This window comes from Leptodactylus fuscus, chromosome 4 (assembly GCF_031893055.1).
Source record: "Leptodactylus fuscus isolate aLepFus1 chromosome 4, aLepFus1.hap2, whole genome shotgun sequence".
Taxonomy (NCBI): domain Eukaryota; kingdom Metazoa; phylum Chordata; class Amphibia; order Anura; family Leptodactylidae; genus Leptodactylus; species Leptodactylus fuscus.
Window position 1 is genome coordinate 206,798,418 of NC_134268.1, and position 24,194 is coordinate 206,822,611.

Below are 24,194 nucleotides of genomic sequence, written 5' to 3' on the forward strand. Positions count from 1 at the left end.
TTTGTACAGTCCTGTATATGGTTTGTATGTCCTGATGGAAGTTATGGGTTGGATCATTGGGAGGTAGATCTATGGGGAAGGGACATCTGGTTGGAAAGTCAGTGAGGTCTCATGTACACAGTGATATTTATAGAGCTATAGTGTCTAAGACCCTGCTCTGAATTCATATACATACCGCCACATAGTACCTCGGTATAGCACCATATTATGGAGGTATTATCCAGAACAGGGCTTCCAAGGAAGAAGACCTTCTTAAAGAGGACCTTTCAGCACCTTCACCAACTCCAACTCTTTGGATCCTTCAGTAGGCGTCTCTTTACCAATTCTGGTGCAGTTGGACTTTTTCTATATCTCCTACTCTTTGGGCTTTCCACTGCCAAATGGGCGGTCCCTATCTCTCTGCTCTAGCCTGAGACAGCCCATCTGACAGTAGAGCCTAAAGAATATAATGGGTGCTACAACTAACAGCACCAATTGCTCAGGAGCGGTGAGGGATAGAGAAAAAAATTCCAACAGTGCTTGGAGCGGTGGAGACTATTCAAGGATACAAAGGAGTGGAGTTGATGGAAGTGGTGTTTGGCTTTTCCATCCACTTTATATATGTCATTATATAGCAGAAGCATATAGAAGTACAATAAGAACCAGTAGGCTTCTCTAGGTGCTGTCATCACATATATATAATCTGGTCTGGTTTAGAAGGTACAAACTAGACCAATTCCCATGCACCCAGTTTCCTAAGTTGTCCCCAAGGAAAAACACTCCAGAAGCAAACTAACACAATCTAGTATAAGGCTGCATTCACACAGAGTAACGCCAGGCGTCATTCGTGTGTAATTTGTGTGTTTTTTACAGCCGTCATAAAACGTTTACATAGAGTTCTATAGGAAAAGACGTCCGTAATTTACTGCCGTCATTTACGGCCGTCATTACAATGACGGCCGTAAATGACGGCAGTAAATTACGGACGTCTTTTCCTATAGAACTCTATGTAAACGTTTTATGACGGCCGTAAAAGACACACAAATTACACACAAATGACGCCTGGCGTTACTCTGTGTGAATGCAGCCTTACTTGGAAATTATATGGCGGAATAATTTTGGTTGTTTGAGTATTATTTTGATACAGCACATTATTTTGGAACTATATGATTTTTAGAATATTTTGCAGTATTATCTTTGTACTATATGGTGATGTGCAATATGAAATAGTAAGAAAATATCTTAAATAGTAGGGTTGAGCAATCGGGATCGGCGATCGAGCAAATTTCATGCCAGGATCGGCTGGAAAATGATCGGAAATCAGATTTTGAGATGTCAAGATCGGCTCAACCCTAAAAGTGACTTTTCCCATAAAGAAACATTGACTAGGGTTGAGTGATCGGGAAAGATCGGATGCCAATCAGCGACTGAACAAATTTCACGATCGGGATCGGCTGGAAAATAATTGGAAATCGGATTTTAAAATCGATCCTGAAATCTCAAGATCGGCTCAACCCCAACAGTAAGTACAGTACGTCCTAAGTTGTTTGTTACTACTATTGCGTAAAATTGGACATGATCATAATCCTGTATGACTGGTAACATGAGGCTATATGTTGCAGAGTCATTTTGGCACTCAATGGTAGTATTTTAGACAAAGACTATAAAGTGGGACAGGCTTATAATTCAGCATGCCTGTGTACATGACACTAAACACAACAAAGATCTACAATAAAATTGGTTTAAAATTTTTAAAAAAATCTAAAAATACCGATATAATGAATCTAATCTAATAATGTCATCTTGTACAGCTTGTAGGGCCACTTACCACATAAGTAGGGGTCCTCATCGGAGTTATCTGAACAGTCATTGACAAAGTCACACAGGTTATTTTTGGGGGTGCAGTATTTATTGAAACACATGAACTCCTCTGATGTACAAGGTTCGTTGTTTACCAACATTGGCGAACAGTCCTCAAAAGAAATATCATCTACGCACACATCTCCAACGTAGCTGACACCACGTCTAGCGAGAAGGACGATCTACAAAATAGAGATCACTGTGAGATACTGAAGGATGAAACGTTAAAAAATACATAAAGGGGTGCTCAGGTTTGGACCCTCCCTTTTTTGTTAGATGGGTCCCATGAGGATAAACTGATCACAGAGTGTCCTACTGCTAGGAGCCCCACCTTCAGCCTATGATCTGTGGAGGAGTCCAGTAGTGAGTGGTGAATATTAAAGAAATAAATTATGACTTTGGTCATCTTAAAGTGATGGCATGTGCCTTGGATATATCATGTCTTGTGGTCTGACTGAGTCCTGCTGCAAAGGCCCCCCATGATAAGGAGAGCAAAAGGGTCAGGGAATGTTGAAAACCATTTCAAGTCATTGGACTGGGTTGCAGGACCTACACCAAACCTGGACGGCAGTGCTGACCCATAATAGGTCACAGAGTGCCACCGTTTCTTCACTTTAGCAGATGTTTGGTCTCCCATTAATCAGACCTTTTGGTAAAAATCCCTTTAAGTCAGCGATGTTTTTGGATAGCCTTGGCAGAGCAAAACTATAGGAGGAAAGTAATAGTTGCATCTGAGCTCTGATGCCATGTAATATGTGCCTAGGTACCTAAGAGGACACCATATGATAGGTGGGGACCCTGTTACAGAGAAGGTATGTTCTCAAAGACATTTTTGCAGGCAGATTTTGACCTGGAATCCACCTCAAAATCCGCCTGCAAAAATGGCTCCCATTGACTTCAATAGGAGCCGCTGGCTTTTTTTCCCGCTAGTTAGTAGCGGAAAAAAAAGTGACATGACCTATCAGCCGCGGCATCTGCAGCTTAAGACATGCTCCTATTTAGGCCCATTCATTCGGGCCCTGCCAAAAAAAACACACAGCCTTGTGAATGAGCCCTGAGGTGAACATACAAGCTAATCTAAAGTTGATTTACAACCAAAACTTGCAGCAAACTACCATTTTAGCCAAGAGAGAACACACTGTCACCATCTGGAAAGGAATCACCGAGTTACAACTTTTTGTCTAGTCCAAGAACCATCTTTCTATGAAGAAATGTTCCCAGAAAGGTCCTTCTTTGAACATGTATGGCCAGCTTCAAGGACACTAAGGGTCAACATTTCTCTGGCTGCTTTGGTGGAGCCATTATTCAAAAGATGATCGTTCATTCAATGGTTGTGCAACTAACTTCTATCCAACATGTCGAAGCTCCCTGGACCTTGTAGCCAAAGACATCTTGGGACAAAATGGCTTCCCATGGATGTTTATACTTATCTGAGTCTATTCTCGTCTCCAGATGATAATATTTTTGCTAGCTCAGATTTTTTTTCACAGTCTTCTTTTTCGTTATCCTACTTAATATACTCAAAGTTGTCTAACTATTCTATACCCAGCCAATAACAAAATGTCAGGCTAAAAATATCTGCTCCCGTAGCAGATTGCTTCATTACCTAGGCAAGTGGCATTCTCCTATTTAACATTTGATAGACTATCTTCCAAGATCTACTGTAAGCGAAACATGATATCCAAACGCAAATACATATCAGTTTAATTATTTGGCTAGGAGACACAATGTTGAGCATATGGTAAGTCCAATTAATTACCTTGCCGCTGACATTGTTTATGGTGCTAGCTTTCCGTTTCACTCCAATAAATTAGACATTCTGTTATACTCCGTGGGGAATATTATGAGGGTAACGGAATGGGAAATGTATTATTAAGCTCCTATGGCAATCATTGCTGCTAGGCCACTTTATTTCCTCGCCTCTGTGCACCAAAACCCATCAGAGGGAGCACAAGCAGTTTTCAAAGACATAACGCAGATGAGATGAGACCACTAAATTTTATTTTATTAGACAGATGAGCAAGATGCCCATAAAGAGTTAAACCTGCATTTAACAAAGCACCTCCAGACAAAAATGTAGCGCAAGGTTACTGAATAACATAATGAGAGTGAAGTTATGTGCTCCCCTTCTGGAGCGCTGATTCCTCTCTGCTCCTGTGCCACAGTGTTTCCTATAGAAACAAAGTCAAATTCACAATGTAAGTCAATAAAAGTCAAATCAAGGCTCTGCAAGACTTGCATTCTGAGTCTGATCCCTTGTTCATACAGAAAACTGTGGGGGAAATCTTAGTGTATAATTGTTGCAAACAAGCTATATGCAAATAAAGCTACTTGCCACTAAAATAGTGTTATTGTGCCAGTCTCACTGCTTTTTAGAAAGTGGGCAAGGACATGGGTAGGGCCATAACCCATGCCACATTCTTTATCGTTTCTGCCATTTTTGTGGCCTAGGTACAATGATTCCAGAAGGATGCAACTAACACTGAGGCTGTTATCTCGTTCGAAATGAAGCACATTCTCTAATGAGGCAGGGAAAACAATAATTCAATACCCCCGATTTTATGAATCCCCCCCACTGTGCATCAGAGGAGCAGAAAGGAAGTCAGCGCTCCAGAGGGGAGCACATAACTTTGTAAAAAAGCTGTCAATGAGTTGTTCAGTAACATTACTCTACACGTAGGCTATAGAAGGGAAGAGGTTAAAAAAAATAAGTTATACTCTACTTTTCTTTGTCCTATAATCTTTTTTTTTTTTTTTTTTTTTTATGTAGATTGTGAGCCCCATATAGGGATCACAATGTAATTTTTTTTTCTCCTATCAGTATGTCTTTGGAGTATGGGAGGAAATCCACCTAAACACGGGGAGAACATACAAACTCCTTGAAGATGTTGTTCCTGGCGGGATTTGAACCCAGGACTCCAATGCTGCAGTGCTAACCACTGAGCCACAGTGTTGCCCCATTCTTTGGCCTATAATCTGAACTGCAGGGTCCATTGTGTCGATCTCCAGGTCCAGTAATGAAGTCAGTGAGCCATGTAAGGGGGCACTAATGTCATTGATGCAGCACCAAAACTAGAGACAAATTGAAAAGACTTGGCCCTATGGCTGGGTAAAGTCTAAAAAATAACAGACCCTCATAGTCATCAATGGGGCCCCTAAGAAACTGTTGCTAACTATTATTTGACTGACTATTTTTTCATACGTCTGGTCCTGTGATGGACCAAAGAACAGAGATTACACCACAGGGGTGGACTTAGCATTATTAAGACAATATCCAATATAAAATGTCTCCTCTCCTTGCTGACAGAATACAGTATTTTGCTGATGGGTACTATCTCTAAAATGTGATCCACGATCAGACACAATGAAGTTGTGACACTCCAATGAGCCATGTGTCCAAGCCCTCATCCATCTCCAGATGATTTATCCATGCACAATGGCATGTCCATACCTATTGTTGCACCTGATACTGCAGCTCAACCCAATTCATTTCATGATCACCGATCTGAGCCCCGATGGCCTATTCCACAGATAGAACTGGAAACCTCCTCCAATGATACAAACCTGAAACTTAGACAATGTTCCCAAATAAATTTCAGCTCTCTTCCACCTAGCTCCTTGTTTTCCACTTTGAGACCAAACTTCGTAGGTCACATTGCCGAATTTGATAAGCACCTGCGAATGTAAAGAGAGAAGGATTTCTGGTTTGTAAATACATGGTTATGAAGATTCCAGAATTTGGCCTTAAAAATGCCTGTGGCTTACCAAATCCTAAGCTTATGATAGGTTCACACTTAGGGTGGGTTCATACCAGCGCCTGTTCTCCGCTTTGCGGGTTTCCATCTTCTGCTCGAGAAACTGGACAGGAGACAGAAACACGGGGTCGTCAGTTTGCAAACCCATTCACTTGAAACGGGTTTGCAAAGTGTCCTACCATGAGCGCCCGTCAGCGTCTTCTGCCTCTCTGCGGTGAAACTTTTTTGTTTAACCGGACACAAAGTCCTGCATGTCCAACTTTGTGTCTGGTTAAAAAGAACGGTTTCACCGCGGAGAGGCACAAGACACTCACGGGCGGTCACTTTGCAAACCCATTAAAGTGAATGGGTTTGAAAACTGACTGCCCGGTTTCCGTCCCTTGTCCAGTTTCTCGGGCAGAAGATGGAAACCCGCAAAGCGTAGACTGGGCGCCGGTGTGAACCTGCCCTAACATTGCAAACCCATTGTTTGGGTCCTTTGGGGGATCTGAACAATAGAGAGACGGACCACTAAAACAATGGTTACACACGGAGCCCGGCAGACTCTATGGCGCAGACTCCAGAGTATAAGAATTCTATTAAATTGGTCCATTCAAGGCAGTGCAATTTCTTTTCTACAGAGCCCAGTCAATTTGCGTGGAATGAGTCCATGGACAGCACAAAGACAGCACATATACTTGTTTAAATAAGCTCTCAAAATCATTGCAATATATTAATATCAAATAAAAAAAATATTAAATAAAAAAAAAAATAGAATGTTGCTTCTGCCTTTATTAGTTTTCTGGTCACAGACTATTGATGTACATTATGTTACTTACATCTGTGACATGTTACTGTCTATCATACAAGTAGCTCCCTTTACAACTCCTATAGTTGTATCATTCAGTACTCCCATATTTATCACCGGCAAATTTGCAACTTTTTTTTTTTTTTTTTTTTTTCATTTTAGGGAGACATCAAAATTATGGAGAAAATGTCTGTGGAGCGGTCCTGCCGGCGGTCAGTGCATCGTACCGCCAGACACTTGCACTATCGTGTGGCTTATGCCACTTGTTTGCAACAATTTGACACACTATATACCCCTGAGGAGTCTCGCATGAGACGAAACGCGTAGGGTGTAGTTGCAGTAGTTATATGTATGTCTGGGAGCTATGAACTGAATCCTCCATACCCAGTGGTGTAGTTTTTCCGCTATCCCTCCTTGTTGGTGTGGCGTTAGGCCAGTATCCTCAGGGAGGAAGTGGATACTCCCACTCTTTGTATTATGAAATTGGGTGTTGGAGGCTGACACTATTTTGAATTCAGTTCCAATATACTTCGGACATACTTTGTATATTATAGGGAGGTAGGATTTCTTAGTAAGAGGGCTGAATAGGTGAATTAAAACTACATTTACTCGCCCATATTGGTCCTACCCCCCTAGGGGATGTGGCACAAAGGTTAGTGCACACCCATTAAGTATCTGGCGTTTCCACTGCCTGGTTTGCCGGAGTTTTGTTTTTACCTTTTTTGTTGTTTTTTATCTGCAAAAAATAAAGGTGAAGTTTTATATTTATTTTTGGTACTTGTTTTTGGGACTATTCTCCCTTCAGTGAATTTTATCTTGACTTTTCAGGATCGATTTTAAAATCCGATTTCCGATCATTTTTCATTCGAACCCGATCTCGATCCCAATTCCGATCCCAATGCAAGTCAATGGGATTTTTTTATTAATCGGAGATCGGATTTTAAAAGCAATCCTATTCACTATACAGCATGGAATCTAGCAATTGTTAGAATCCACGCTGTGTAGTGAATCACTAAAGTAGCCAGAGGATTTTTTTTTAATCCAATGGCTACTTAATCCCCCCTGGTGTCCACTTACCTCCAGATATGGTTGGTCCTGTGCCCCGTGCCTTCATTCTTTGCCTCGCTACTGCTCCACGCTGCTTTTCTTCCTTCGCTGCCCCCTCCCTGCCAGGTTAGGAGAGTGTGGGCGGGTACTGGGAGGGGAGACGTCACTTCTCCCCGCCCTGTACCCGCCCACACTCTAAGCCACAAGCCCCACCTACCTAGCGCTTTAAACACTAACCTGGGAGGCGGAGCAGCGGGGCAAGAAGAAGGAGGGCACCGGAGCAGCCATCTCTAGAGGTAAGTAGCTGCTAGAAATTTAGTTTAGCCTTCCATTCGAATGAATGAAGGCAGCCGGCACGCAGGGGGTTAAGGCTGTGTCGACTGCTTCCATTCATTCCTATGGAACTGCAGCGGAGCCTTCACACTGAATATACAGCGTATACTCAGTGTGAAGACTAAGCAATGCATTGTGGGAGAAATCACCGATCTCAATCCCACATAAAAAGATCGTGTTCGGAATTCCGATGGTGGTCGTGAAATTTTCTCGATCGCCGATCGGAATCCGGTCTTTTCCGAACACGATCGCTCAACCCTAGCCAACGCCTCTCGCCAGAATACCCTTTTATGCAATATTTAACATAACATAATTTACACTATAATCTCGGTCCCAATTTTAGGAGCACTCGGCTGATCTAGTCATTTCTGGAGTCGCCCCGTGTCATTTAATCTTAAGATCCCTGGATCTCTCATGTTGCGTTGTATTACTTTACTATTCCTTATAGAAAATAATACAATAATACGAGCAAACCGAAATACCTGAACCAACCTAAGAGCAATTATTCCGTTCCACAAATGGCTTATTTAGTATTAGAATATTTGACAAATGGCTTCCAGATAAACTGTATTTTCTCGCCCATTGCCATTATTCTTCTCTCCCGTACACTGATAAAAAATGTACTTTGTGAAATATTAAAATAACTGGGAGCCAATCCTGAACGGCGCCAGGCCGGGTGTAATCACTCATGTTAATACTGTGAGATTAGCGTTTCGAGAAGATATTTCGGAGGTTTTTTTAAACAAAGAGTAATCTTACTATGATTTTTTATCTTAATTGAAATGAAATTATGGAAGATTTTTTTTGCCGCCGTATTTTGTAATGAGAAATTCTAGTGATGTATCGGTCTACGGGAACAATTGAGCTGTGTGACTTTGAAGATATATTGGTGGGATATATCTTGTGAATACTCTTTGCGTTTGATGTATAGCGCGAAAGACTCCAAAAAAAACATCACCCAACATCAATGGTTTATTCGTAGCAGATATTTACCCGCTCCCCTGGAGTTCCCTGGCATACTTAGAGCATCCCTAACCTTTGAACAAACGTTGCATGAATCAATAGTACCGTGTTTGGATGTGGGGGATAACACTATTTTCGGACATTATAGGCTTTAGATTTAGCAATTTCATCAATGTTTCCCTCTAGAGGCTCTATCTGTAGTTTGTGGTTCTCCCTGAGCTGGTAAGTGGAGACTAGAGATGAGCGAACACTGTTCGGAACAGCTGTTGCGAACAGCACGCTCACAGCACGCTCCCATAGAAATGAATGGAAGCGGCCGGCACGTGGGGGGTTAAGTGGCCGGCCGCCGGAAAAGTCTGCGTGCCAGGTGCTTCCATTCATTTCTATGGGAGCGTGCTGTTCGGACCGGCTGATCCGAACAGTGTTCGCTCATCTCTAGTGGAGACTAGTTTCCATACACTCTACTTTGCATAAATCTATAGTACAATGTTCCTACGTGGTGAATAACACAATTTTCGGACATTATAGGACTTAGATTTTTGTAATTTTATCAATGTTTCCCTATAAAGGCTCTATCTGTAGTTTGTGGTTCTCCCTGAGCTGGTAAATGGCGAATAGCTTCCATATACTCTGCACAGTAAATACAGGAGAATCGGCTCCATACCTATCCTTCTCTCACTTTGAAACAGACTCAGGATCATGCAGGACATATATAAAGAAGGACTGACTTTTACTGCTATGGTTGTATTTTTACTATCCTCTCTCTCCCCTCTCCATAGACTTCTATAGACATGTGACTGGCTGCCCGTCTTGAGATGAATATAGCAGAATTTTTAAAAGGGTAACCAGACAGGAGGACCAGGGAAATATAAATGGAGAAAGAAGCATTTTTCCTAATAAGATATATTACAAAGGGGTTTTTTTTGTTTGTTTTTTTAGAAGTTCACATCTGCGACTGGCTCTCTGCTATTTGGGTCGACCAGGTGACCAAAAGGATGGAGAGCTGGACCACTAAAAATAGCGATTATCCCAAAATAAGGGGGTTCGATGGGTGTGTAACAGGTTCAATATAAAAAGGGTGGACACCCAACGCACACCTGGAAAAGTTCTCTAAGCGTTTCTCCATCAGAATCTTCAGGAAAGATGTAAACTTATCTTCAGACATCCACCAAACCCCAAATGAATCCCTTCCAGCTGCAGATATTTTTCTTTTATTTTTATAACTTACATATGAGGTCTTATTTTTTGCAGGACAAATTGTATTTTATTACAGTCCCATTTAATATTCCATACAATGTACTGGGAAGCTGGAAAGAAAATTCTGTATGGTGTGGAGTAAAATTGCATTTGCGCCATTCTTACAATATTCACAATGCGTAAAAAAGCAACATGTTCCTTATATTCTTTGGGTCAATACAATTCTCAGCGTGTATACAGTGTATACCAATAAGTATTTGGACACCTGTGGTCCAGGCGTCACGAGCGGCAATTACAGCCTCAGCCCTCCGGGGCACGCTTTCCACAAGTCCTTGTATGACGGTTACGCTAGGTTCACACCTGCGTTCTTCTTTCTGTTCTGTGCTTTCCGTCTTCTGCATGCCAGAAGACGGAAAGCACAGACCGGGTGCGGCCGTGAGCGGCGGTGAGCGTTTTATGCTCTCCGCCGCGAAACCGGATTTTTTTATCCGGACACAGAGTACTGCATGTCCGACTCTGTGTCCGGATTATAAAACCCGGTTTCGCGGCGGAGAGCGCAAAACGCTCACCGCTGCTCACGGCCGGACATCTCTCTCACCCATTCAAATGAATGGGTGAGAGAGACTCCTGCAGGTTTCCGTCTCCTGCCTCTGTTTTAGGCAGGAAACGGAAACCTACAGTACGGAGAGGGCGACGCAGATGTGAACGAGCCCTTAGTGGTATTTTATTCCATTTGGCTTGGAGAAGACAGGTAAGTTCTTTCACCGATTTTGGTCGGCTGCTGCACCCCTTAGTTCGGCGATCCAACTTGTCTCAGAGGGCTTGATAGGGATCAAGTCTGGGCTCTGGGCAGGCCAGTCCAGTCGGTTAACCTGTTGTCACTGTATCAAGCCGTGGTAAGCCCTGGCTACATGACAGCTGGCGTTGTCATCCTGAAAGTAACATTCGTCCGACCCATAGATCCGCCATAATGTTGGAAACACCCTGTTATCTAAAATAGTGCAATAGGCATAGGCGTCCCAGTCCATACCAGGAGAAACACCCCCAGACCATAACTCCACCTCCGCAGAACTTTACTGGGTGTCCAAATGCTTATTGGTAGACAGTGTACCTTTACAAAAATCCAAAACCTTGAAAAATTTGATTTTAGGTTTCCTTTATAGCTTCCATTACACCTATAAAGAAACTATCGGCGTTTTTATGTACGATTTTTTCCGCAAGGTGTGGACAGGATTTGCTAAAATCCTATCTACTTTGCAGGGACTGTAAAACGCTGCGGTGTTTTCGCAACATGGGGCCCCGGCCTTAAGATATCTCTGAATCAAAAAATCCTCAAAAAACTCCTGAAATCTTCTCAATTAGCTTTTTTATCAGTGCTGTTGCTGCAGCCTAAAAAGAGTCTGTACCCTATCTTGAGGCAGAAGCTCCAAATCCTATTGCAATGAATGAGAAACGCTTAGAAAAACCTCAAAAAAATTTTCAAAAATACACTGACGTAAGAAAACCTGATAACAGAAGCAGTGTGAACCTACGCTTAGAGTGACTATTGGCCGTGTTGCCGCTGAACATTACCGGATCGCTGTTCTTGCACCAGGCGGTAAGCTACACCGTTGGCGATTCCCACCAGTCATGGCACAAGCGACATGAATTCCTTATTGGTTCTAGGACTCCCTATGGAGATCATGATCCTTATTATAATAAATGCTTCCTTCTATACCTTCCCGGCGGGCAGAGCAGCTGTTGCTCCGTGGTATACAGCGCTGATAGGACTTTGAGTAAGTGTTGTAGGTCAATTTGCAGGAATGAAGATAAAATCCCCGACATCAATAAGACGCGTCCCATCAATCATTGCATAATACCGCTTACTGGGAATCTCTATGAGCCTCATTTTACAGCTCTAATTGACACAACCTTGCTTTAATGTAACATATGTGCGCTAACATTTGCTGTATAATTAGTGTTTTTTTTCCCCTTTCCTCATTAGGATTGTACGGCCCTTGTTATGTATTGATGGCTTTCCAGGTTTTACGTTTCTAAATGATACCTGGCAAACTTTATAAAAGAGGGAAGCTCAATACCGCACTTGTCTCTCCATCAGAAGGCAGCTGCCGCCGCATCGCGGGGACCTGGCTCCTTGTTAAATGTTCACCTACTGTTCGCTGCCAAATGGGCTCGCTACAAAAACACTGCAGGGAACGGAACATGCGGCGTTTTTATCTGACACAATATTCATTTTAGACCAAAAGCGATAGTTAGTACGTGCTCGTCCTCCTGTTATCAGATTAACACTCTGAGCCAATGTACTAGACGGGGATTGTACCAGAAATCCAGACAAGTGGGAAGTAAATCAGCCATTGCATTCAATGTCCTGTGCCTATAGCTGGAGTGCCCAGGTACCATTAGTGGTGAGCAAGGTTGGCTTATATTGAGGTGTCGGAGTCATGGAGTCGGAGTTTGGACAAAAAGTAACAGACTCCTCCTCCGACTTCAAAATAAGATGATCAAATATATTACATTTTATTATTTACATATCAATAACATTATATATATATATATATATATATATATATATATATATATATATATATATATGGTATTATTATTATTATTATTATTACTACTATTAATAAATATAATAAATATATTATATTTATTGTATATATTTATATGATTTTTTTTTTTACAATATATACCATGGGGAGTTTCATAAACATAACAGAGTCAGAGCAGGAGTTGAAGTCGGGGTTGGGGGATGGAAAGATAGAGGAGTAGGGTTGAGCCAATCCGATTTCCGATCATTTTCCATCTGAACCCGCATATTTAAATATTGCATATTTATGTGTTGTTGTTGTTAGGGTTGAGCCGATCTTGAGATTTCAGGATCGTTTTTAAAATCCGATTTCCGATAATTTTCCATCCGAACCCGATCAATGCAAGTCAATGGGATTTTTTAATGATCGGAAATCGGATTTTAAAAACGATCCTATTCACCACACAGCGTGGAGTCCAAAAATTGAAGGCTTCAATTTTTGAACTCCACGCTATGTAGTGATTAAAAAATCCCCCCTGCTGTCCGGTTACCTGCACAGAACCACTGCCGCCTCCCCTCCCGGTGTGTATGCCGCTCCCCGGAGCTCAGCACCATTGTTCTCTGTCCGTTCTCTCTCCTCTCTCATTCAGAAACTGAAGAGCACTGTACACGCCCCCCACCTCCCTAGTGAATCACTCACGTCTCCCCGCCCTCTACCCACCCACACTCTCCTAAGCCACAACAAGCCCCACCTACTCCCAGTATCAGTAACACTAGCCTAGGGAGGCGGGGGCGTGCACAGCACTCTGCCGGCATGTGAATGAGAGAGAGAAGAAGACAGAGAACAATGGCCGGGAGCTTCAGGATGTGGCAGCGGTTCTTTGCAGGTAACTAGGGTTGAGCGATTGGGATCGGAATTCCGTTCCTGATCTTTTTAAGGCGGGATAAGAACCCGATCGTGATCATGAAATTTACTCGATCGCCGATCGGGATCCGATCTTTTCGCTCAACCCTATAGAGGAGTAAGAGTCGGTATTTTGACCTATGAACTCCACAGCCCTGGATACAATCACATTTAATCAGAGGCAACATCATCATGGAGTTGATATTTATTTCCCTTATTTTATGGATTTCCCACTGGGACTTTGTCGGTCCCAGTGGTTGTTTCTAGAAATCTATGCTGACACACAGGGCCGGAGTTTCCTATAGGCACAGTAGTTCCAGGTGTATAGGCAAAACTTGCTAAATTTTATAGAGCAATGTCTTGGAGCACTAGCATACAAAGTAGCCTCACCCTATTTCAGTAAAGCCCCACCCCATTTTGGTGAAGTGCCACACTACTTTTTGCCTTGTGGACACACACATGTGAACTTCACTTTCTAATCTAATACAAAGAGATTAAAGAGGACCTGTCAACACTTTCCCCAACTCCAATCCTTTGCTTCCTTTAATAGCTCCATTGATTCTGGCACCATTGGAATTTTTTGTCTAGCCACCACCACACCTGAGCAATCAGTGCAGTGAGTTTTGGTGGAAGAGAAAAAAAATTCTCACTGTGTCAGAATCAATGAAGTAGCACCGATTAAATGATGCAAAGAACTGAAATTCCTAGCCGTGGTGAGAGTTCCCCTTTAAGACCTGACATACAGTATCCAGAGGCGTGTGAACAATTTAGAATTTTGTGATATTTAACGTATTTCTTTTGTGCAACATATTCAACTTCTCTAAAAAGAGGCAACAATGCAAACAATGGTATGTGCCCGCCATTGTGTTAATATATGTGATTATACATACTTATCCCTTAGCATAGCTATGGCAACCAGTAAGAAAACATTCATTGCTTACATTGCTCGCTGCCTTCAGAGAAATGGAAAATTATACACAATAGCAATCATTATATCACATTGTGAAGCTTTTTTTCCAGTTTGATTTACCAGGTTTTATATTGTTCTGAGGATGTTACATGTGTTACAAGCTGTATACATAGAGCCTGTATGGAGTCCTGACAAAGCTGTATACATAGAGCCTGTATGGAGTCCTGACAAAGCTGTATACATAGAGCCTGTATGGAGTCCTGACAAAGCTGTATACATAGAGCCTGTATGGAGTCCTGACAAAGCTGTATACATAGAGCCTGTATGGAGTCCTGACAAAGCTGTATACATAGAGCCTGTATGGAGTCCTGACAAAGCTGTATACATAGAGCCTGTATGGAGTCCTGACAAAGCTGTATACATAGAGCCTGTATGGAGTCCTGACAAAGCTGTATACATAGAGCCTGTATGGAGTCCTGACAAAGCTGTATACATAGAGCCTGTATGGAGTCCTGACAAAGCTGTATACATAGAGCCTGTATGGAGTCCTGACAAAGCTGTATACATAGAGCCTGTATGGAGTCCTGACATAGCTGTATACATAGAGCCTGTATGGAGTCCTGACAAAGCTGTATACATAGAGCCTGTATGGAGTCCTGACATAGCTGTATACATAGAGCCTGTATGGAGTCCTGACATAGCTGTATACATAGAGCCTGTATGGAGTCCTGACAAAGCTGTATATATAGAGCCTGTATGGAGTCCTGACAAAGCTGTATACATAGAGCCTGTATGGAGTCCTGACAAAGCTGTATACATAGAGCCTGTATGGAGTCCTGACAAAGCTGTATACATAGAGCCTGTATGGAGTCCTGACAAAGCTGTATACATAGAGCCTGTATGGAGTCCTGACAAAGCTGTATATATAGAGCCTGTATGGAGTCCTGACATAGCTGTATACATAGAGCCTGTATGGAGTCCTGACAAAGCTGTATACATAGAGCCTGTATGGAGTCCTGACAAAGCTGTATACATAGAGCCTGTATGGAGTCCTGACAAAGCTGTATACATAGAGCCTGTATGGAGTCCTGACATAGCTGTATACATAGAGCCTGTATGGAGTCCTGACAAAGCTGTATACATAGCCTGTATGGAGTCCTGACAAAGCTGTATACATAGAGCCTGTATGGAGTCCTGACATAGCTGTATACATAGAGCCTGTATGGAGTCCTGACAAAGCTGTATACATAGAGCCTATATGGAGTCCTGACAAAGCTGTATACATAGAGCCTATATGGAGTCCTGACAAAGCTGTATACATAGAGCCTGTATGGAGTCCTGACAAAGCTGTATAAATAGAGCCTGTATGGAGTCCTGACAAAGCTGTATATATAGAGCCTGTATGGAGTCCTGACAAAGCTGTATACATAGAGCCTGTATAGAGTCCTGACAAAGCTGTATACATAGCCTGTATGGAGTCCTGACAAAGCTGTATACATAGAGCCTGTATGGAGTCCTGACAAAGCTGTATACATAGAGCCTGTATGGAGTCCTTACATCTCTACATTACTATATAGTAGGCACTACATGTATAATATAATTTAATTCCCTTTAAATGGTCACTGGCTGGTTTAATAGAACATATAATTGTGACCAAAATGTAATGTATTTTATAAAGATGTCCTAATTTTGCTATTCACTCCCTGTTACTAGGGCAAGTCCATCTATGGAAACCAACAATCCTAAGAAGGGAACATAAGAAGTGGAAGAGGGAGGGATAGGTCTCCATGCACAGCATGTTTTCTCACAGCTTTCTCTGCCTGTACACGGCTCAGATTGGAGTCTGCAGCTTCTTACAGTTCATAGTGAATGTAATGGAAAGAGAGTCTATCTACTTCTGACTAGCTGCTTGTGTTATTGCTGATGGGATGTTTGTTGCTGACAGTAAGAAGCTTTAATGATGGTGCTCAGATTTTTCTTTTTCTATGTCAGGGATACTTTTAACATCATAAGCGGGATTTGGAGTCTGGTGTCCCTGCACCTCTGCTATATTATTACCATATATACTCGAGTATAAGCTGACCTGAATATAAGCTGCGGCCCCTAATTTTAACACAAAAAACTGGGATAACTTATTGACACGAGTATAAGCCGAGGGGGGAAATGCAGCAGCTACTGGAAAATTTCAAAAATTAAAATGTTCAGAGTATTAGGGTGCAGTAGTTGCTGGGGAAGTGGAGGGGGTGTTTTGGTTGTCTGTCTGCCCCTTCCCTGAGCTTGAGGACTGCTTTTTTTTTCCCCCACTTGGAATTCAGTCTGGCTGACTATAGGGGATCTGCAGTGCTCCTATTAACCCCTTCCCGACAGAACAGGAGCACTGCAGATCCCCTATATTCAGTAGACCGGGCACTGTCAGACACAGGGATACCTAATGTGTTTGTGTTTCACAGTAATTTTCTACTTTTGTGTCTATTCTAGGGAAAGCAGGGATTTAGAACTTTTAATTTTTTTTATTTTTTTTAAAGCTTTTTTTTCCCCCACTATTTTATGGGAGATTCTATACATTGATATTGCTGGTCATAGACCTCCTCCGCTAAAAAAAAAAAAAAATAAATAAAATCTATTTTTTTTGCTGACTCGAGTACAAGCCGAGGGGGGCTTTTTCAGCACAAAAACTGTGCTGAAAAATTCGGCTTATACTCGAGTATATTTTTATTTTTAGACCACCATTTATTCCATGGTGCTCTGTAAATTGTTATATGAATTCCATGGTACTGTACATTATTATATTAATTACATGGTTCTATACATTATTATACTAATTCCATGGTGCATTTACAATATACAAAATAAATAATACAAGTACAATATAAGGAGGCATTCACACTTGTGCCCGGTGTTCGCCCTGTGCCATTCCGACAGGTTTCCGTCCTCAGCCCTGAGAAACTAGAGAGCGGATGGTTTCCCAGCAGTCAGTTTAAAACCCATTCATTTGTAGCGACACCGTTTTTTTTGGCCAGACACAAAGTCATGCTTGTCCAACTTTGTGTCTTGCTGAAAAAACGGTTTCCCCATGGAGAAGCCTCAAGTGGACACGGGCAGACACCTTTAAAAACCTATTCAAATGAATGGGTTTAAAGCTGACCACCGGGAAGCCGTCCCCTCTCCAGTTTCTCGGGGCTGAGGATGGAAACCCGGTGGAATGGTACAGGGTGGACACTGGGCACAAGTGTGAACGCCCCGTAACAGTGACCCTGAGAGAAATGTAAAATGTGCTGGGCTATTTGCAGCAGTAAGGGTCAGTTCACACGTGAAAACCGCCTAGCTTATTTGTGCGAGGTAAAAAACCTCGAGGAGTTTTTTTGACGCTGTTTTTTGCATTCCACGCGGTTTTTGACGAGGTTTTTGACGCGGTTTTCGCTAGCGGTTTTCGCTAGGGTTTTTTTTTCCTATATGTGCTATAGAAACTGCAGGCGAAAACCGCGCGTTTTTTTGCAAAAAACCGCGCGGTTTTGTGTGCAAAAAACCGCGCGGTTTTTTACCGCGCGGTTTTCGCCTCCCATTCACTTCTATGCAATTCTTCAGGCGTTTTCCGCCTGAAGAAAGGTCATGTCGCTTCTTCAGGCGGAAAACGCTAGGAGGAAAAAAAAAGCTAGTGGTCTACATAGACCACCATGTTAAAGGAGAGGTTTTTGAAGCGAATTCCGCTGTCAAAAACCTCCCCTTTGCCCACGTGTGAACTAGCCCTAACACTGATAGGACACCATGAATGAAGGCCCAGCGAGACCATGCAGATATTTCAACTTCAGATGAAACCTCATGTCTCCTTTAAGCAATGCCTCTAGGAAGGAAAAGCTTTATAACCTGAAGTCTATAAGAAAGAACAGTGTCTGCCCTTGTATGACATCGGAGTGACACAGAGGGACTATATGGAACCATCGATTAAGAAGGATCTATGACATGGCCGTGTCCATAAGTCTTTAACCCATTTTGTTACGTCTACCTACTGTACCTGTAATGATCCCACTGTTGCTCCATTCATGTGGGTCCAGAACGTCAGCTTGCACTTGGGTCCAGTATCGGATATAAGAGGAGTCATAATATGAGCAGTATGGCCATATTCTCCATTCGAGCTGTCTGCATACAAATACCAGCCTTCATCTGTGGACCTGTGAAGTCAGTGTTGTAGGGTTATTATGGGATGTTTGCATATTTATGTGTTGTTGTTGTTAGGGTTGAGCCGATCTTGAGATTTCAGGATCGTTTTTAAAATCCGATTTCCGATCATTTTCCATCCGAACCCGATCAATGCAAGTCAATGGGATTTTTTTATTGATCGAAAATCGGATTTGAAAAACGATCCTATTCACTACAGAGCATGGAGTCCAAAAATGGAAGGCTTCAACTTTTGGACTTCATGCTGTGTAGTGATGAAAAAATCCGCCGGCTACTTAGTCCCCCTTGCACAGAACCGCTTCGGACTACCTACTATATACTGGAAGAGCTCAAGCTGACAATTGAATCCAACAGAAGAAAGCAGGTTCTGTTGGTTCCCTTGTCACATACATAGCGTTTTCCATTGAAGTTATCCATTGGGGAGTCATTTCTCTTATGCTTTTCAGCATTTCTTGTATATGGTGGCCAAAGTATACCCTAGTGGTAGTGTGTGTCCATCATAGCGCTCTTCTTCATAGGTAATCGGAAGTCTACCCCATGAAGAGGACTTTCATGGACATTTCCAGTCCCGCACAGATACGGGCAATAATAAGCTTACTGTTCATTGTGGCTGCCAATAAACTACAGTAATTGGGAGCCTAATACTTGTCATCCGCACCTGCCTTGTCCCGGGGGATGTGGGGCTACTTTGTGCCAGCTATTAAGAAGTCACTGAGGCTTACACAAGGACATTGATCCACTTATGTGTTCCCATTGAGGATGATGCGGTAAATTAATGACGACGTCTTCCATATTGGCAGATTCATTCTTATTGGCCAAATTCATTAAAGAAGTGTCAAAATCTCAGCACAGGTCGAATTACCCCCAAAAAAACAAGATGTTCATTACTCATTAAGTAAATGAAAGTAAATTACTGCAAGTGATCCGCAACACTGACACGTTACTGACGGCGGCCATTAATTACTGAGCGCGCTCACTACAACACCAATACATCAGATAAAGGGAAAGTTACTGGAAAGAACAGTATTAAAGGGACGGGATAAAGGCTCTTAGGAGAGATTGTCAACCAAGAGAAGAATTGTAAGATGTATGGTGTACAAGGTAAGAAAGGCCCACTACAGTGCAGGGGCCGGGCCAGGGCTCTACAGTCATTGTATCTACATCGAGTTTCTTTCTGATGGGCCAAAGGGTATATTTTTTTTGTAGGAGTAATATTATACTACTATATTATGTGAACCTGGGAAACCAGAGCTGTATCCTGTGAACCCTGAGACCAGAGACTGTATCCTGTGAACCCTGAAACCGGGCCTGTATCCCATGAACCCTGAAACCCAAGCTTGTATCCCATGAACCCTGAAACCCAAGCTTGTATTCTGTGAACCCTGAACTTTTTTTTTTCTTTTAAATCCAAATAAGTTAAAAAAAATATTTCTTTTTTTAATATGTTTTCATAGTCAGAAGTGAGAACAAAGGTCCTGACCTCCAGTGCAAAATCTAAGACATAGCCCCACCTACCAAGTCCCATTAAAATTAGTTTCCTAAGTAGCTCAGGGTAATGCTCTTCTTTCTACAGCTTGGGTTGGGTTGGGTTAGCAGTGATTCTATGGCAGGGATAGTGCAACCTTTCATGGTGGTCTAGGATAGAAAAGGGTGTTATATTTGATCCTTTTCTGGTCTAGTAGGGGATTACTACCCAGCTGTCTGGAGCTTCATATACCCCCACGTCCCCCCCATTCTCGACTCCAGTGATGTACCCCGCCGTGTCTCATTTCTAACAGAAGGCTAATCCTTATCAGTTTCCTCGTATGATCTATTTATGATTGGGCTGAGTGTCTTATGATGGTTCTGCCTGATCTTTAAAGGGGTATTCTAGACTTAGCAATTGATGACCTATCCTTTTGTGGAGATGGACACCAGAGTTGTTACTTGAAGTCTCTGAGACCCATGCATAATATGTAACAGGGTCTCTTCTGGCCTCTGACTGATGTCATGTGCCCCAGGGTAACCCCTGAAGACTGTGATTGGGTCTAAGCGGTCATGTTGGAGGTCACTGATGTAATGACAATGGGTCAGTGTCAATGCATCCCACATAACCACAGTGGCCCAGTGAAAGGCCAGAAGAAGAGGAGGCCTGAAGAAGACAAGCAAGAGAGGTCAACGCCCCAAGCCTATACCTATTGTAATCTGAGGTCTGAGGAGACCCCAGAGTATAATAGTGTTCCCTGCATGGCGAACCTCTTGCATTGATTGTACCCAAAACTTTTGGAAAATTCAGGTCAAGTCCAGTTCTAACCAAACTGACTCGCCCATCTCTAGTGCTATCTATCATACAGGTGTCTATTTAGTAGGGAGGCCTTTGTGTCCCTGCAGGCTTTAGGGCCCAGTAGCGATTGTTACCTCTGTAGTTGCCCCTGCCCGTCACCTTGTGGATCAGATGAGCTCTGCAAGCATCGCTTTCACCGGTGACATCATCAGTCTTATTCATGTCAATGAGGCTGAGCTGTGACACCAACCACAGCCTGTAAAATATATGGCACCCGCCGATCGGTGGATGGCCCCCACTGATCTCTAATTGATGACCCATTCCAAGATCAGTCAACCCATAAAACCCCTTTAAGAAGATGGAGCTTCGGTGCTCCTGGGTTCCATTATAACTTGCTAAAAAGTGCATTTTAGACCAGAAAATTAGCAATTAATACGGGCCTATATCTTTTACCGTTGTCCCCATTATCCACTGATTCTTGTTATAACGCAATACTTAATTCCAGTAACTGGTGACCAGAACTTTTGTAAAGTTTTATTACATTTCCTCCCCCACCTATTAATTTGCTGGCCAAGCAGTTATTGGTACTTTTAGTAATTGCCTCCTATTTCAAGAAAGGAATTATATTAAAGCCACAGATTATAAATCAGATTGATACAATCTGCCTACATCAGGAGTTTATTTGCATATCCTCTTATTGAGCCAAGGACCGCGAACGCGAGGAACGCTCACACCAATATACCAGACGTAAGGTAAACACTTATTTCCATCTCTCTGTTCCTGCAAGGCAAAAAAGGCAATAAAAAAAGAAATTGCAAATAATTCACTAAACAACCTACAGTCAATGGGAACTTAAAATACAATTACCTGCAATAACCTTCCCATTTGTTAACGCCGCTTTAAAACACACACAAAGATAGACCAATAGTTCTGGGTTGTATTTGTTTCCAAAAGATAAAGCAAGTCGGAATGAAAAAGTTATTCATTGTTTAACCCCTAAGGGCCCGTTCACATGGGCACAGAGGGGGCAGATTATGGCGCGTAATCCACTTCATAATCCGCCCCCTCACAATGGTGGTCTATGGAGCCGCGACAGTTGTGGCAGGCGCGTAACTCTCGGTGCCAAAATCTGCCAATCCGCTCCCCATGTCAACTTAGCCTAAGTGACCACCCTATTTTGGGCCTTAATGATCTTGCTATTTTTATAAGGTTTTTTTAAATACATTTTGTAATTTTACCGTCACTGTTAGGGTTGAGCGATCATGTTCGGAAAAAATCGGATTCCGATCGGCAATCGAGAAAATTTCACGATCGCGATCAGAATTCCGAACACGATCTTTTTAGGTGGGATCGAGATCGGTAGTATTTCCCACAATGCCTTCACACTCAGTATATAGTGTATACTCAGTGTGAAGGCTCCGCTGCAGTTCCATAGGAATGAATGGAAGCAGCCGGCACACAGCCTTAACCCCCTGCGCGCCGGCTGCCTCCATTCATTGGAATGGGAGGCTAAAGTAACATCTCTAGCAGCTACTTACCTCTAGAGATGGCTGCTCCGGTGCCCTCCTTCTTCTTGCCTTGCTGCCCCGCCTCCCAGGTTAGTGTTTAAAGCGCTAGGTAGGCGGGGCTTGTGGCTTAGGAGAGTGTGGGCGGGTACAGGGCAGGGAGACGTGACCTCTCCCCTCCCAGTACCTGCCCACACTCTCCTAACCCGCCCACACTCTCCTAACCTGGCAGGGAGGGGGCAGGGAGCAGCGTGGAGCGGCATCGAAGCAAAGAAGAAAGAAGGACCGGACACCGGACCAGCCATCTCTGGAGGTAAGTGGACACCAGGGGAGACTAAGTAGCCAGAGGATTAAAAAATAAAATCCTCTGGCTACTTAGTGATTCATTACTCAGCGTGGATTCTAACAATTGTTAGATTCCATACTGTATAGTGAATAGGATTACTTTTAAAATCCGATCTCCGATTAATTAAAAAATCCCATTGACTTGCATTGGGATCGGAATTGGGATCGAGATCGGGTTCGAATGAAAAATGATCGGAAATCGGATTTTAAAATCGATCCTGAAAAGTCAAAATCGGCTCAACCCTAGTCACTGTATCTCTATGAGGGCTTGTTTTTTGCGGGACAAGTTCTAGTTTTTATTTGCCCCTCCTTGTACTTGTAAGATAATGATACTTATATAGTACAAATGAGACCAAATATGTTCTTGGACGTATACTTACGTGGTATGGTCTTTGAGAGGCCGGTGACTCTCTTCTCCTGGATGAATCGTGATTCCTTGACCAATAGTCCACTGGAATGTGGTGTCGCGAAGAAGAGAATTTACCCCAGGCTGGAACCAATTACATGAACTTCCATTTTCAAAGTTACAATATTCTGAAACTAAGAATTAAAGTAGATCTCGGTCAGCTTTGTTTAGGAGGCATTACGCTAATGGTAGAAAAGCCAAGAGTCTGGGGCAAAGTTAAAATGAGTCAAATTAAATGTATTTTTAGCTGAAAATTGTGTGGGTTCAGATAGCAAAAATTCTTCCCTAGGAGATAATAAAAATTCTACAGATCTCTTCCACCATCCTCACCTTATCTGGTAAAGTCTTGCTTGAACCATGTGGATGAATGCTCGCCAATGGTCCCAATGTTGGTTGGATAAACCAGAGAACTGGGCCAAAAAATGGCATGATCTATGCATACGAAAGGAGTTGTCCTGCGCCAAATCGAATTGTCGTACAGATGGCCTCTATTTTTTACTTACCACAGTTTTCTTCATCAGAGCTGTCCAGACAATCTTCTCTGAAATCACACAGCTTTGTGTTTGGTATACAATGTCCGGTTGACCTGCAGACATGCTCATCCGCTGAGCAATTGTGGACAGGAAGTGTTGCTTTGGTAGATGTCTCCAGGGGAATTGGTGACCAGGTTGGCAAAGCACCTGCAGACAGATAATATATATTTATAGTTTGATTGACTTATGGGGCATTTACTGGCTGTATATGTTACTTTATTGAAAGAAAACTCTTGGCATATATACTTTTTTGGTCGGAAAATGCTATCTTACCAGTAATACCAGTAATATTCTAGCCATATACATTGTTTTAGCCTAGCTCAGCTGCATGTATACAATGTGAACAGGGGTGAACCTACCTTTTTTGCCGCCCGAGGCGGACGACAGAAAGCCGCCCCCCCCCCCCCCCCCCCCCCCCGAGAGGAGGGGACGGAGCGAAGGGGGGCGGGGCGGAGCGGCGTTAGCAGGCAGAGAGCAGGGAGAGGACCTGCTCTCTGCCTGAGCGTGAGGGGAGGCCGCTGGAGCAGCGCTGCATCCACAGGGCCTCCCCAATCCACCGCTTGGTGACGGTGACGCTAAGCCAGTCCAGGACAGCCTGGACTGGCTTAGGTAAGCAAAAATGCCACCCTCCCCGGGACCCTGGCATAGCGCCACTTGAAGCGGTCGCTTCAGATTGCCTCATGGGAGGTGCGGCGCTGAAT

At 42.9% G+C, this 24,194-nt stretch overlaps 1 protein-coding gene across 3 annotated transcripts in view; it reads right to left on the reverse strand.

Moving 5' to 3' along the window:
* Positions 1-24,194, reverse strand: part of MALRD1 (MAM and LDL receptor class A domain containing 1) — a 305,716-nt gene that overhangs the window by 151,398 nt on the left and 130,124 nt on the right. For all 3 annotated transcript variants that reach the window (XR_012715476.1, XM_075271657.1, XM_075271658.1), the window contains 5 exons: positions 23,464-23,640; positions 22,935-23,094; positions 18,278-18,434; positions 5,404-5,514; positions 1,808-2,021 (listed from right to left, as the gene is read on the reverse strand). Coding sequence is in view for 2 of the 3 variants with exons in the window: in XM_075271657.1 (XP_075127758.1) it covers positions 1,808-2,021; positions 5,404-5,514; positions 18,278-18,434; positions 22,935-23,094; positions 23,464-23,640 (819 nt within the window). In the remaining variant the exon portion in view is untranslated. The remainder of the gene's footprint in view (positions 1-1,807; positions 2,022-5,403; positions 5,515-18,277; positions 18,435-22,934; positions 23,095-23,463; positions 23,641-24,194) is intronic.